The 15,013-nt window shown below is 46.8% G+C and overlaps 1 protein-coding gene across 8 annotated transcripts in view; it reads left to right on the top strand.

Moving 5' to 3' along the window:
* Nucleotides 1–5,144: 5,144 nt before the first annotated feature.
* The window catches only part of LOC147008144 (uncharacterized), a 36,319-nt gene continuing 26,450 nt past the window's right edge, over nucleotides 5,145–15,013 (top strand). For all 8 annotated transcript variants that reach the window (XM_085865474.1, XM_085865470.1, XM_085865472.1 and 5 more), the window contains exons 1-7: nucleotides 5,145–5,461; nucleotides 6,477–6,587; nucleotides 6,695–6,751; nucleotides 12,288–12,461; nucleotides 12,568–12,624; nucleotides 13,309–13,361; nucleotides 14,190–14,396. In XM_085865474.1, the coding sequence (XP_085721600.1) occupies nucleotides 5,442–5,461; nucleotides 6,477–6,587; nucleotides 6,695–6,751; nucleotides 12,288–12,461; nucleotides 12,568–12,624; nucleotides 13,309–13,361; nucleotides 14,190–14,396 (679 nt within the window). In that variant the 5' untranslated portion in view covers nucleotides 5,145–5,441. The remainder of the gene's footprint in view (nucleotides 5,462–6,476; nucleotides 6,588–6,694; nucleotides 6,752–12,287; nucleotides 12,462–12,567; nucleotides 12,625–13,308; nucleotides 13,362–14,189; nucleotides 14,397–15,013) is intronic.

Here is a 15,013-nt window from a genome sequence, read left to right as displayed (position 1 = left end):
GATTGATTGGTGGAGGAACACAGATTGATTTGAAGCTTTTACAACACACAAGGGGGTCAGTAGTTCACCTTGAGGTGTGCACGCTCCCTCTGGGCTGCCTCGCCTGGGTTCGAATCCCGACCCACCGATAAACTGCCGTCCTGGTGTTTCGCACGGATGGCGACGTATCATTGCGTGCACCGCCCGTCGCGGAACAACTTATTTCAATCGATTGTTACATTTTGAACACGAATCAGAACGTGAACAGGAAGAGAAGTTTCTCGTTTTACTGTACGTACTGCCGGGGGGGGTGGGGGTATGCCCCCCCTCTGCCGTGACATCCGTCGTCATCCTTTCAGGCAGGCTGCAGCCTCGTCCCTCTCTTCAGACCTTGACAAAATCACAAGCTGCTCATAACACTTGGAAGATGTCTTCCAATCCTAACAAATCTCACTCCGAAAGGACCGTCTGGCAAACCCTCCTCCTGTCTACTTTCTCACCAAACCTCTTGAGGAAGTTCAGTCATTCAAAGTCCTGGGTCTCACAATCAGCCATGATCTTTCTTGGGCAAACCTCATTTCACAATTGGCCTCAAAAGCCAGTTGCCGACTGGGCGTCCAACAACATCCTTCCTTGGCACACCTGAACTCCTATCCACCGACAAGACCTTCATCCGCAGCTTGATGGAGGACTGCTCTCCTCTCTAGGCTGGCTCCCCTTCCTCACGTCTTGCTCACCTTGATGCCATGGAAACGAAGGCCTTTACGGTTATTGGAATCTCCCAAGATGAAGCTGAGTCGATGGACCTATTGTTGTGGGGCCGAGTTTCGGTGGCGAGCACGACCGCTACATGGAGCAGAAGAGTCGGCTCCACCGAACACCTGGAATTTATAGGTCGTCACCCCGGATAACTCCGGAGCCGACGGGTCCCTTATCGGACCGAGATCGCCAATAGGTCGACCGCGTGGGATAGGGTCGATTGCCAATTTCAACATACCTAAATACCCACGTCGTCCAAACTACCGGGGAAATTCACCCTCGGCGGATCTCGAGCGGAACGAGCCGTTAGCGTGCTCGAACCGTGCGTAACCCGAGCGGATGGTTACCGAGGTCCGTTGCTCCAAATGCACAATTTTCCGCTTCAAAATTTCCCAACACGCACCGTGCTAAACCAATAAACAAAACACAAAAACGAGCTGAAACATTTAACAGGGGATGTATTTATAATGGGGGGAAGGAAACACAGAAGAGCAGAGTTATCCGACGATAAGAAATGCAGTCAATGTACAAGCAAAAGCACTGAACAATCCGAATTAGACAAGACAGGCCCGCACACAGACACGCACACCCAAAAAGAAAATGGACCCGATGGGTCTTCAATCGGTAGAGCCGGCCCGGGGTACCTGCCCCGCCTCGTGCGGTCACACCGACTCGAATCACCACGGTGAGACTCGAACCCACGACCCGAAGTCCACGACCACGACCGTCTGCAGAGCCCTCATCGACAACCACTCACTGACTTTGGATGCCAGGTTGGAAAATGCCTGGACTGAGAATGTCCTCTCCCACCAGGAATGTCTCACACACGATCCTCACTGCTTGGCAAAACGCCACGATCTCTCGAACTGGACAACGCTCCTGCCATGAGCACACCGTCTCTCTCATCCCTGGTCCAGACAACCACACCTTCTCCTCAGGAGGAAGGGGCTTCTTCTCCTGGCCACTCGCCTCCTCATTGGTCGGACCCATCGCGCGATTCCCTGGCCGTCCTCCATTGGACAGGCCCACGGTAGGCGGGGCAACTCCCACCCTTCTGGGCGGAGTCCCGAGCGGAGGTGTTTGTGGCTCCGCCCACCTCCTCGCCTTCGGCCACGTGCATAATGGCGATCGTGTTGGGTCGGAAACGGGGCGGGTGAGACGCCTGCTCCTTGCCGATTGGCTGAATGGGGACGCCATGCCTACACTGGACTCCGCCCACGCGCGCACTTGCTGGCGAGCACGCGAAGAATGCCGTGAGCAGTGTTTTCGTGTGAAAGTGAAGATGGCGTTGTTGTCGTTGTGGATGTAAAAATCCTAATTATAAAAAATAACTCTGCAGCACACGAACATTTAATTCCCATTAGACTAGGGATGGGACCCTAACAAGAAACACGTACTTACCGATATAATTGTTCGATAAGGACCTGAATGTTGAGTGGAGTAAGCTTCCAAATTCGTAACACTACCCCCTCCCCTTTTCACAGACCCGTCCCGAGTCGTCAAATTTGCGTGTGACCAGCATTTGTAAGTTTCCCCCTATTACATTTTACCTGCAGATCGCTGAGTGCGACATTTGAATACATGTCCCAAAAATAAAAAAAACAATGTTTAGGTTCCCAAAAACTTAAAAATAATGTAAATTTCAGAGTTGTTAAAAAGGGCTTTTCAGGGAACAAGTAATGGGTTCGCAACTGCAGCTGTTCTGCAGCAATGGAAGTAAATTAAGCCTTGAAAGTTGATGCAAACAATTCCTTCAGGTGCCCCAACCTTTGTTGATTAGTTACAAACCCTCTGTCTGTATAAAAGCAGTGTTAGAACAAACTGTGTTGCTGCACCCTCTGAAGCATTATTTGTACAATATTGCACTGCAGAAAGTAGTATATTGCTGTCATAATGGCGAGAAAAAAAACAATTAACAAAGGAAGACAGACACACCATGAGAACCCTTAAAAGTGAAGGTCTTTCCTTTCGAGAAATTGCAAAGAAAGCCAAGGTGTCAGTGAGTACAGTTTCCTGCACCATCACAACGCACTTAGAAACTGGAGGAAACTCTGACAGGAAGAGGTCTGGCAGAACCAAAGCCACAACACAATCAGAAGACAAGTTTCTGAGAGTCAACATCTTGCGTGATCGGCGGCTCACAGGACAGCAGCTTCAAGCACAGCTTAACACTGGTCGAAGTAAGGAAGTCTCAGTTTCAACTGTGAAGAGAGGACTTCGAGCTGAAGATTTGACAGGTCGAGTGGCAGTAAGAAAGCCATTGCTAAGATGGCAAAATAAGAAAAAGAGGCTTGCCTGGGCCATGAAGCACCACCAGTGGACGACTGAAAACTGGAAGAAGGTCTTATGGACCGATGAATCAAAATTTGAAATATTCGGTTCATCACGCAGGGTTTTTGTACACCGTCGAGTCGGCGAAGGGATGGTTCATCAGTGTGTGACACCAACTGTCAAACATGGAGGACTAAGGGTGATGATCTGGGGCTCTTTTGCTGGATCCAGAGTCGGTGACTTCCAGAGAGTGACGAGCACCCTGAACCAAAAGGGCGACCACAGCATTTTGCAGCGCCATGCAATACCCTCTGGTCTACGCCTAGTTTGGTCAGGGGTTTATCCTACAGCAAGATAACGACCCAAAACATCCCTCCAGGCTATGTCAGAACTACCTAAGAAGAAAAGAACAAGACGGTAGGCTTTAAATCATGGAATGGCCAGCACAGTCTCCAGACTTAAACCCCATCGAGCTGGTTTGGGATGAACTGGACAGAAGGGTGAAAGCAAAACAACCGACAAGTGCAACACATTTGTGGGAACTTCTGTCATAGTGTTGGGAAGAACTTTCCGAACAATGTTTGATTTCCGTTTTGGAAAGAATGCCACAAGTATGTTCGGCTGTTGTTTCTGGAAAAGGTGGCGACTTTGATGAGTCAAAAATTTAGATAAAATTTTGGTCAACAAAACGATTCCATGATTTCTTTTTTATCTGCGATTGTTTATTTGTTCTCTGCTTTAATTTCAGAGTAAATTGTAACATTAAACTGAATAAATTTCAGCAAAAACTGGAAAAATGGCGGTGTTCTAAAACTTTTGACCAGTCGCGCACCTGTTCCACTACCAGGGCTTCAGCCGTCAACTCACCAGGTAGACCTTTACTTGATGCTCGTAGCTCTTGTATCTTGCCTCTAACGTGGATCGCTGCCTCTGTCACCTTCGAGTTAGAGGGTTCGGCCGAGTGCCGAGCACAATCAACACCACGGTCCTTGTCCATGTGACTAACGTACACAACGTTTCTTACTTTTCACTTGATTTTTAAATCACTACGTCACATCCAAAATGGTTTGATATCTCAACAGCTCCGGACTGGACTCTACAAGCTGAACTTGTCAACATCCACATCATTCAGTATCGATTTGGAGCGTGCACGGATCGACGTCATGAATTCAGCACGGCTGTCCGTGATGACGTCATCTTGGAGGAATTTTCAATGCCTTTGTCAGTGAATGTCCCTGAACTCAGCGTATTCTCTCTTTTTTTCAGATGTTGAACCGCGTGCGTTCCCTCCGTGCTCTGTGCACAAGGAGCGGTGATGGTGATGTTCACTTCCTTTGCCATAAAATCCTCTTCATTATGCCAAATGATGAAAACAGCTAAAAAAGAAAAATACAAAAAGATTGATGAATTTAAGGCCACCTTGACCTTATGAACTCAAAAGAAATGGGCTTTAGTGACTCAGAAAGAAAACCTTGTTCAAATTTCACGTCAATCAGATGGAAATTGATAATTTTATGGCCTTTGACCTTTTGACCTTGACAGAACACAGGTTACACTCGATGAATTGGGTCGTATTGGCCCCACTGACATATTGACACGACTGACATATTGATGTGTTATGCAACCTTGACCTTTTGACCTTTTGATGTGATGTGTTGTGTGCTCTGCCTGAGGGCAGGTGCTTGGCTGCTTGTCTAAGGTGACACTAGGTAGTTTGCCATTGCCTTCCCAGCAGTTCTGGCAGGGATTTGTAATTTGACTCGGATGCCGGTGATAAGTCGCCTCTCTCGGTGAAGGACACCCTGGGATCTTTAACGTCCACCAACTAATGCTAGCAGATGGGACGCCCGGCTTAACGTCCCTTGGACACTTCATGTACGTCAGAAAGCAACGACGACAGAGCGTCGTGGGTACCACAGAGTACTTTGACGTATTTTCCACATCTGTTCGTCCATTACCAACCTGGTGATGATCATTAACGTTTGAGCACGCTCGGCAAAAAATAAATAACAATGAATGAAGTCGTTTCCAGCTCTGCGGTCTTTCATCAAGTGAGACGCAAAACTGCCGACGATAATATGATTACAGCACTCGGTGAAGTCATCACGCTTTACGTCATGACGTCATGACGTCCAGCTCGTGGCTCGGCCTCTGAGGATGTTTCCGTCGTCGCGGCCTCCTCAACTCAACACGTCCCGTGGTGATTTATTTATTTCAAGCTTTTTCTTTGTTCACCAATTTCTCTTTATTTGAGGACTTGTGCTGCTGGGCTGACGTGCGAGTCGGTGACGTGGGCGGAAGAACTGACCATTGTGACGTCACGACAATCAGGTGGAATTCTGTGAAACGACCTGGACCTCCTGCCGGATTATCCGCGGTTCCCGGAGTTTTATCGAGTTTCCACTCAATTCAGACTTTATTTTCTTGTGTTTATGACGAAAACACAACCAAGGTACGTCACACGGTTTAATTTTAACAACATTCAATGAACTTTAACATTTCACGTCGAGTTTAACCTGATTCATCCACCGTGCCTGTGAAACACCGCCATGGCGGTTTATAACCGCCTCGGGATTCCAACCGTTCCGGTGATTCAGACAAAAGGAAGACAAACAAATCGACGGACGATCAGATGTTCCCGCCATTTCTGAAGATTACATTTTCAGCCTTGAGTTCTTCACGATGAAGAGGAACACAGATTGATTTGAAGCTTTTACAACACCCAAGGGGGTCAGTAGTTCACCTTGAGGTGTGCACGCTCCCTCTGGGCTGCCTCGCCTGGGTTCGAATCCCGACCCACCGATAAACTGCCGTCCTGGTGTTTCGCACGGATGGCGAGGTATCATTGCGTGCACCGTCCGTCGCGGAACAACTTCGCTCAATCGATTGTTATATTTTGAACACGAATCGGAACGTGAACAGGAAGAGAAGTTTCTCGTTTTACTGTACGTACTGCCGGGGGGGGGCACCTCCTTTGACGGAGGGGGGTGTCATACGCCGCCCCCCCCGCCGCTCCCAATGCGACCTCTGGGTTCAGTCGCAGGGAAAGTCCTTGCATGGGAGTGGTGTCTTGTACCATGGGTTCATCTCACACCAAATGTACCTCTAAACCTTAAAATGAGGCTTAAAAAGAGGCCGAAAATGTTTAAAAAGGTCGAAGCTTCTCAAGGGTCTTTGCAGGTCTAAAGGTCTCTGGGGTCTCATGGATCGAATGCTCAAAACTCTAAAGGGTATGTCAAAAAAGAAGTTAGGATATAAAGGGTCTTCAACGGTCTAAAAAGGAATCGAAAGGATGTAAGTATCTAAACTGTCTTAAAAGGGTCTTTAAAGGTCTGAGGAGGTTTTAGGGGTCTAAACTATATAGGGTCAAGTGGTCTAAGTAGTCTCATGGGTCGAGAAGGTCAAAAGTGTTGAAGGCATCGAAAGGGGTCGGTCTTACTGGTCTTAAGAAGAGTGTTGTTTTCCAGGAAAGCAAAGATGAACGAGTCACCTCGTTCACAAGATGTTGATGTGAAGCAGCCACCACCACATTCGACACCACCAAAGAAAAAGAAAACTACTTTTTGGGAACGTCTAAAGTAAATATTTTTATTTTCCCCCTCCACACTTTTTAAAAACTTCTTTTTGGAAATATCAAGTTCAGAAAATGTACAAGAAATTGACTTTTCAATCTTTTTCATCTCAGGTCCTTGTTCAGAAGAAAAAAGAAAGGGAAGTGTTGTGATGACGTTTCACATCCCATGTGAGTAAGAGAAAATCTCCCTTCGGGATGTCGTGACATGAGTTGTGATAGAAATAGAAATAGTTATTCCTGTCGTATCCCGATCACGTGATGATCCTTCATTATTTTCTCTCCCATAGATTAGAGGTTTCAGGGTTGTGGGATTTCTTTGAGGTTCCTTCATCGAGATGGTTCGCTGGGGTGGGAATCTTGATCCTGATGTTAATGTTCATCCTGGTGTTTTGCATGAAGGGTGAGACATCGATGTGTGCGCCGTCCCACCAAAGCACTTGGATCGAGAGGACCATCTGCCAGCGTGGGGGTGTTGGTGATGTAAAGGATCCCATCATGTCTCATGAAAATGGATGGCGAGTTATCGCCGGTACCCAGAACAAATTACACATTCCTTCCATTCAATATAAAGATTGGCCGGAGACAGTCCGGAGACAAACACTGTCCAGACACGTCCGGAGCCAAACACTGCTTGGACGTGTCCGGAGCCAAGCCATCCAGAGACAAACACCGTCCACAAGCAAACACTGCCCAGACACATCCGGAGACAAACACCGCTTGGACGTGTCCAGAGCCAAGCCATCCAGAGACAAACACCGTCCAGAAGCAAACACTGCCCAGACACGTCCAGAGCCAAACACTGCTTGGACATGTCTGGAGCCAAGCCATCCGGAGACAAACACCGTCCAGAAACAAACACTGCCCAGACACGTCCGGAGCCAAACACAGCTTGGACGTGTCCTGAGCCAAACACCGTTTGGACGTGTCCGGAGCCAAGCCATCCAGAGACAAACACCGTCCAGAAACAAACACTGCCCAGACACATCCGGAGACAAACACGGCTTGGACGTGTCCGGAGCCAAGCCATCCAGAGACAAACACCGTCCAGAAGCAAACACTGCCCAGACACGTCCAGAGCCAAACACTGCTTGGACATGTCTGGAGCCAAGCCATCCGGAGACAAACACCGTCCAGAAACAAACACTGCCCAGACACGTCCGGAGCCAAACACAGCTTGGACGTGTTCTGAGCCAAACACCGTTTGGACGTGTCCGGAGCCAAGCCATCCAGAGACAAACACCGTCCAGAAACAAATACTGCCCAGACACGTCCGGAGCCAAACACAGCTTGGATGTGTCCTGAGCCAAGCCATCCGGAGACAAGCACCGTCCAGAAACAAACACTGCCCAGACACGTCCGGAGCCAAACATCGCTTGGACGTGTCCGGAGCCAAGCCATCCGGAGCCAAACACCGCTTGGACGTGTCCGGAGCCAAGCCATCCGGAGACAAGCACCGTCCAGAAACAAACACTGCCCAGACACGTCCGGAGCCAAACATCGCTTGGACGTGTCCGGAGCCAAGCCATCCGGAGCCAAACACCGCTTGGACGTGTCCGGAGCCAAGCCATCCAGAGACAAACACCGCCCAGAAACAAACACTGCCCAGACACGTCTGGAGCCAAACACTGCTTGGACGTGTCCGGAGCCAAGCAATCCAGAGACAAACACCGTCCAGAAGCAAACACTGCCCAGACACGTCCAGAGCCAAACACTGCTTGGACGTGTCCGGAGCCAAGCAATCCAGAGACAAACACCGTCCAGAAGCAAACACTGCCCAGACACGTCCAGAGCCAAACACTGCTTGGACGTGTCTGGAGCCAAGCCATCCGGAGACAAACACCGTCCAGAAACAAACACTGCCCAGACACGTCCGGAGCCAAACACAGCTTGGACGTGTCCTGAGCCAAACACCGTTTGGACGTGTCCGGAGCCAAGCCATCCAGAGACAAACACCGTCCAGAAACAAATACTGCCCAGACACCTCTGGGGCCAAACACCGCTTGGACGTGTCCAGAGCCAAGCCATCCAGAGACAAACACCGTCCAGAAACAATTACTGCCCAGACACCTCTGGGGCCAAACACCGCTTGGACGTGTCCAGAGCCAAGCCATCCAGAGACAAACACCGTCCAGAAACAAACACTGCCCAGACACGTCCGGAGCCAAACACAGCTTGGACGTGTCCTGAGCCAAACACCGTTTGGACGTGTCCGGAGCCAAGCCATCCAGAGACAAACACCGTCCAGAAACAAACACTGCCCAGACACGTCTGGAGCCAAACACCGTTTGGACGTGTCCGGAGCCAAGCCATCCGGAGACAAGCACCGTCCAGAAACAAACACTGCCCAGACACGTCCGGAGCCAAACATCGCTTGGACGTGTCCGGAGCCAAGCCATCCGGAGCCAAACACCGCTTGGACGTGTCCGGAGCCAAGCCATCCGGAGACAAGCACCGTCCAGAAACAAACACTGCCCAGACACGTCCGGAGCCAAACATCGCTTGGACGTGTCCGGAGCCAAGCCATCCGGAGCCAAACACCGCTTGGACGTGTCCGGAGCCAAGCCATCCAGAGACAAACACCGCCCAGAAACAAACACTGCCCAGACACGTCCGGAGCCAAACACCGCTTGGACGTGTCCGGAGCCAAGCCATCCGGAGACAAACACCGCCCGGACACGTCCTCGTGACTGTTTCGAAAGCAATTGGTTATTTTATATAACTCGGTGTCCTTTACAAAGGTTACATGGTTTCTGTTTGTGAGTTTCAAAGTAAAATACATTTGATACCCAAATTCCAAGCCGTTCACCACATTCACGTGTTTTGTCAATTACAGAGCCAAATTTTTTCCACCTGTCACATGACAATTGTGTGTGTGTGTGTGTGTGTGTGTGTGTGTGTGTGTGTGTGTGTGTGTGTGTGTGTGTGTGTGTGTGTGTGTGTGTGTGTGTGTGTGTGTGTGTGTGTGTGTGTGTGTGTGTGTGTGTAAACTGAACATCCACGCTGTCGCCTCAAGTCCCAAAGCCTCAAGTGAACCCACAACCGTTCCAAACATTTGTCGGTAGTATGCACCATCATAGATGAAGGTCGTGCTGTTCAGACATATCTCCAGCAGGCTCGCAACATCCTCAGGTGTTCGTTGGCTGTTCTAACAAGCTATTTTCCAATCGTTTGATTGTTTCAACGGGTCGAGCGAGACGCTCACCGCTCGATCGACTGGGATGTTGGTGAAAAGTGAAAGCACATCGAAAGATATCACCGTCTCATCATCCTGGATTCTAACCTCTGTTATCCTTTCGACAAATTTACCATTATTCTTAACCGTTTTATCAGTCTTTCTTACAAGTCTGCCAATGATACGTACTAGGAAGCCGGACAACCGGTAAGATGGTGCATTGACGAAGGACACGATGAGACTCAGAAGGACATTCTGTTTGTGGATCTTGGGAAGACCATGCAGTCTGGGTGCTGAACCCTTGCTGCAGTAAAGCTGGTTGTCCAGCCTGCCTGCTCGTTTCAGCATGGACATTCAATGTTCAAGGACCCTTGGTGCTTTGGAATTGGGTCATACGCTCCAGTCGTGATATGATTTTACCATGGTGCAACTCCTTCTCCATTACTGCCACTGTGCTGCCCTTGTCTGCTGGTGTAAAGATCAAATGGTTCCTGTTTCTCAGACTTTTCATTGTCTTCAGCTCTGGCACCGAGAGATTAGGTTTGGGTTTATTCATGTGAGTTTAGGTTTATTTATGCCTGAGACCGGGTCTGCTCTTGCTTATTGCTCGAATTCGCAGAGTACTCGTGGATCGAGTTTACTTTTAGGTGCAAACACCTTCTTCATCTTTAAAAAAGTTGATAATGTCGAGTTGATCATATGTGTGAAGTTTCACATCGATCTGTGAAGTGGTTCTGGAGAAGAAAAAAAATTCACATTTTTATTTTCAATTCAATATGGCGAACAGACCATGCGGCCGATGACGTCATAAATTTAATTCTTCATTCACATCGGATCAGATCGACGGAGTTTTACATTCTTCGGATAAGGATTTCGATTCAACCAATTATGGTTGGAATCCCACGTCACCATTGAGGTCATCATTATCCCCTGACATACCCCTTGGGGAGTTGATGACAAATACTGAGTTTCATTTTTTTTTCCGTTGAGCGGTTTCGGAGAAAAATAAATCCAAATTCTCCCTTTAATCCAATGTCGCTCTAAAACCATGTGACTTATGACGTCCGAGTTATCAATAAAATATTCTCCAAAAGGAGTCCTTCCAATGTTTAAAATTTCACATCAACCAGACAAGTGATTGTGGAGAAAAACATTTTATAAACACAAATATGTCGTTGGGGACGGACACACACACACACACACACACACACACACACACACACACACACACACACACACACACACACACACACACGGAAGCCATTTACTCCACACGTCTGCTCTTCATGAACACCACATCTATCTATAATTCCAGCAATGTGTATGTGTGTGTGTGTGTGTGTGTGTGTGTGTGTGTGTGTGTGTGTGTGTGTGTGTGTGTGTGTGTGTGTGTGTGTGTGTGTGTGTGTCTGTGACTGCTGTTTCTCGACAACCGCTGGTCCGATCTCATTGAAACTTGCCAAGTATATTGCTGGGGCCCTGAGGATGTGCCTTTTCAAGGTTTGATATTAATCGGACAAGTGCCTTCCAAGTTATGGCCATTTATTTACCAAACCAATGACAAGACACGTTGTTGCGTGGGCGTGGCCGATGGTGAAGGGAAGCTCAGCCGCGTTCCCCATTACGGGTTACAACGTACGGACTTCCGGATCCATTACGGGTTACAACGTAAGGACTTCCGGAGAGTGATGACTTCGTGTATTCTAATAATTTCTCAATTTCTCATGCGCATTTATAGATAAACACAATGCCCCAAGTTATGATCGTTTTCATATGAGACGGTGCATAAATTTCGGTAACATCAGAGTGCTGGTTTGCTCCGAACCAGGAAGTAATTTTTTTGTCTCTTCTCTTCTCTTTTTGTTTTTCCTTGCGATGACATTGCGAAAAGGCAAAATACGTTGGCGCTAATTGAATAATTGGCCATTAAAACCTAAATTGCGAATCATCGTAACTGTGATATGTGAACTTCCGCACCACGCACGTACCACGCGAGAGCGAAGAAACGTCCTGTGTGGTTGTTGTTTGTTGCCCGCGGTTGAAATATTTATTTATTAATTTTTTTTTTACGGGCACGTACTAGTTATTTAAATTAATCAGTTGATTTTTCTCCGCTCCGTCCGACCGACCGATCATCCATCCATGTACGTTTATGTGCGCGATCTTTCAAAAACCGTTGAACATTTAGCTCTCGTATTGAAAATATCTATTCCTCATGTCATCATCTCAACCTGAATAAATCACGGCTGTGATTGGCTAAATTATGTTACCATGACAACCATCTCAGTAACTTCGCTTGTGTGCGTGATATTTCAAAAAATGTTCAAGATTTAACCTTCAGATTACACAGATCTTTTCCTCATCCCACGCAAAAAGGCAGGTGACCTCGAGTATCAGCTGCTTGTTTTATTTCATGTGGAATTTGGTGGAGGGGGCATTGTTGTGTCAGTTGTTGAAATACAGAATGTGTATGAAATCCGGTTTAGCATATTTGAATCAAGTTGTGGATTTAAATGGAGTGTTGTTTTCCAGGAAAGCAAAGATGAACGAGTCTCCTGGTTCACAAGATGTTGTTGTGAACCCTTCTCCTGGTTCTCAAGATGTTGGTGTGAACCCTTCTTCTCGTTCACAAGACGTTGTTGTGAACCAGTCACCACCACATTCGACACCACCAAAGAAAAGGACAACTTTTTGGAAACGTCTAAAGTAAATATTTTTATTTTCTCCCTCCACACTTTTTAAAACTTCTTTTTGGAAATATCAAGTTCAGAAAATGTACAAGAAATTGATTTTTCAATCTTTTTCATCTTAGGTCCTTGTTCAGAAGAAAAAAGAAAGGGAAGTGTTGTGATGACGTTTCACATCCGATGTAAGTCAGAGAAAATCTCCCTTCGGGACGTCGTGACATGAATTGTGATCGAAATCGAAATAGTTATCCCTTTAAAGGAATTGAAGCTGAACTTGTCACGTATTTCACGTCATCTTCCATCTTCTTGGAACTCAGCTTACATCACCTTTGACAGCCAATCTCACTCAGTGTATATGACGCGAGCCCAAACCACTCTCGCTTCGCTGCAGAGCTGTGTCGCATGCTTTGGTTTGAACCTCTGCTTAAAGTTAATGAAGTTAAACATTTTCTTACTCAGATTTCACACATTAAACACTCAGATTTCAACATCATTGCAATTCGAAGTATGGAGTTGTTGAAACTTTCTTTATGCCAGCAAATGATGATTTTCAATCCCGGCTACCACCATGTGGTGCTGCATGATGCACATTTACCTGGAGAGAATTGGGGCTTCTGCCCACCTTGTACTCCCTCCCCCAGATACACAACCCAAACAGAAACCACACGGGTTATCCTTGGGCAACATGTAAAATTTGGTTGAAGTTTTTGAATCATATATAAACATTTATATACATATATATATATATATATATATATATATATATATATATATATATATATACATACATTTTTTATTCTGGCTGTTTCTGATTTGTAACTTTTTTAACTGCAGCTATAAAAAAAAAATCTTTCTGACTTTTGCAGGAGTGCTGAGCCTCCAATGACAAAACAATCTCGAAAGAAAAAGCTGCAAGCTGGTGAGTTTTGAAAATGAATCTTTTCTTAAAATAAATTCGATATCTCGGTTCGTTTGGGTGTTTCAGCCCTTGTTGGAGGAAACACCTGAAAACGGTTGTTGTTTTATTTACTTTTCACTTTGCTGGCGGTGGCTGCTTGTTGCTCATGACAATGACACGAACGACTTTCCTCGAACTGCAACAACCATTACCGTGCGAGCTCCGAACGTTTTGTTCAATTCTCCGTTGATGCCACGGCAGTGGTTGAACAACCTTTCACCCCCTTCTTTCCTGGTGGCTTTTGTCTCTCACCTCAAATTTGATATCCTCTTTCAACAGCTTTCAATTTTTCATGTTTGGGCAGAAATCTTGAAAAAGAATTAAAAATATATCTTGTTATGGTTGTGGGGGTAGATGGAAGAATTTAATAGGAAAGTTAGGATTGAATGGAGTTGTGGGTGTGTAGGAGATATCTCGATGTAATTAAGTAGGGAGACTACTGTGAGCTTAAGTGCAACCACGCGGGGGGTGGGGGTGGGACCCCGAGCCTCATGTTCGTCACCGAAGGGGACGGAACCATTGTGCAGAGTGCCACGTATCAGCAAGCTTGATAAGTGAGTTAGCTTGATCCTTCCAGAGCGATGTTACGAGACAGATATTTTGCATGATTGAAGGACGTGTTCCATTTGTAAGACAAGCATCCAATAAATTCCAGGTTGGCAGACTGGCACAGCCGCACTCTTCTTGTGGGGGTGGTCCATGGTCTATCTCTGTACGTATCTCACTGTTTGTTCATGTGCATGTTTATTTACGTTTCCCAAAATTTCTCTTTTTCTGTGTGTTTCTTAGGTGCAAGGGTGAAGACGTTCCTTTCCTTGGACAACTCTGCACTGATTGAGTACCTTGAAGATCACCGTCATGTGCTGAAGCAGTTCCTTCACTCTCACACCAATGTGGCGCATCAGTACCTTGATGATCACAGAAATGTGCTGAATGATTACGTGAAAGACGATGTCGAACTTCAGTTAATAAAGTTCTGGCTTGTTAAGAAGAGAGGTGAGTATACCAAAGGCAGACTGTGAAGCTGAGGTCCAGAGGCTTCGGAAAGAGTGGGCAACGCTCATCTCAGTCCAGCGGACAATATTTTGCTTTCACGGTGTTTGATCTTTGTGTCCAATGTAACAGCATTCTATTATTTATTTCATTTTTTACTTCTCATCTTTCCTCATAATGCAAACCTAAAGCATTTTGATTGTTCTTGCTTTGGCCACGAGTGTGCAGTCCCTCGGATGAACCTTGTCCTTGGTGTCCCGTCTGATAGCATTAGTTTTGAAACATTAAACATCTCTCAGTGTCTTTCACGAAGAGTTGGCAGGGTATTGTTGACGCCCAGAACGAATTACAGATTGTTGCCTTTCCCGACTCCAATCAACGCACTCATGTCAGGACTAGCCAACCGGTTCATGAAAGACTCGGCCCAATCTTTCATGTTCTGAGCACTAGCCCTCTTGCTCGAAGACCTGCTATATGAACAACTGACTCGCCAATCATAATAATTTATGAAACTGACGTCTCACGTCCACAATGCACACACACACACACACACACACACACACACACACACACACACACACACACACACACACACACACACACACACACACACACACACA

Source organism: Eptatretus burgeri, chromosome 21 (assembly GCF_056783735.1).
Source record: "Eptatretus burgeri isolate ZD-2024b chromosome 21, Ebu_testis_v1, whole genome shotgun sequence".
Classification (NCBI taxonomy): Eukaryota; Metazoa; Chordata; class Myxini; order Myxiniformes; family Myxinidae; genus Eptatretus; species Eptatretus burgeri.
This window is presented reverse-complemented; position numbering and strand designations above follow the sequence as displayed.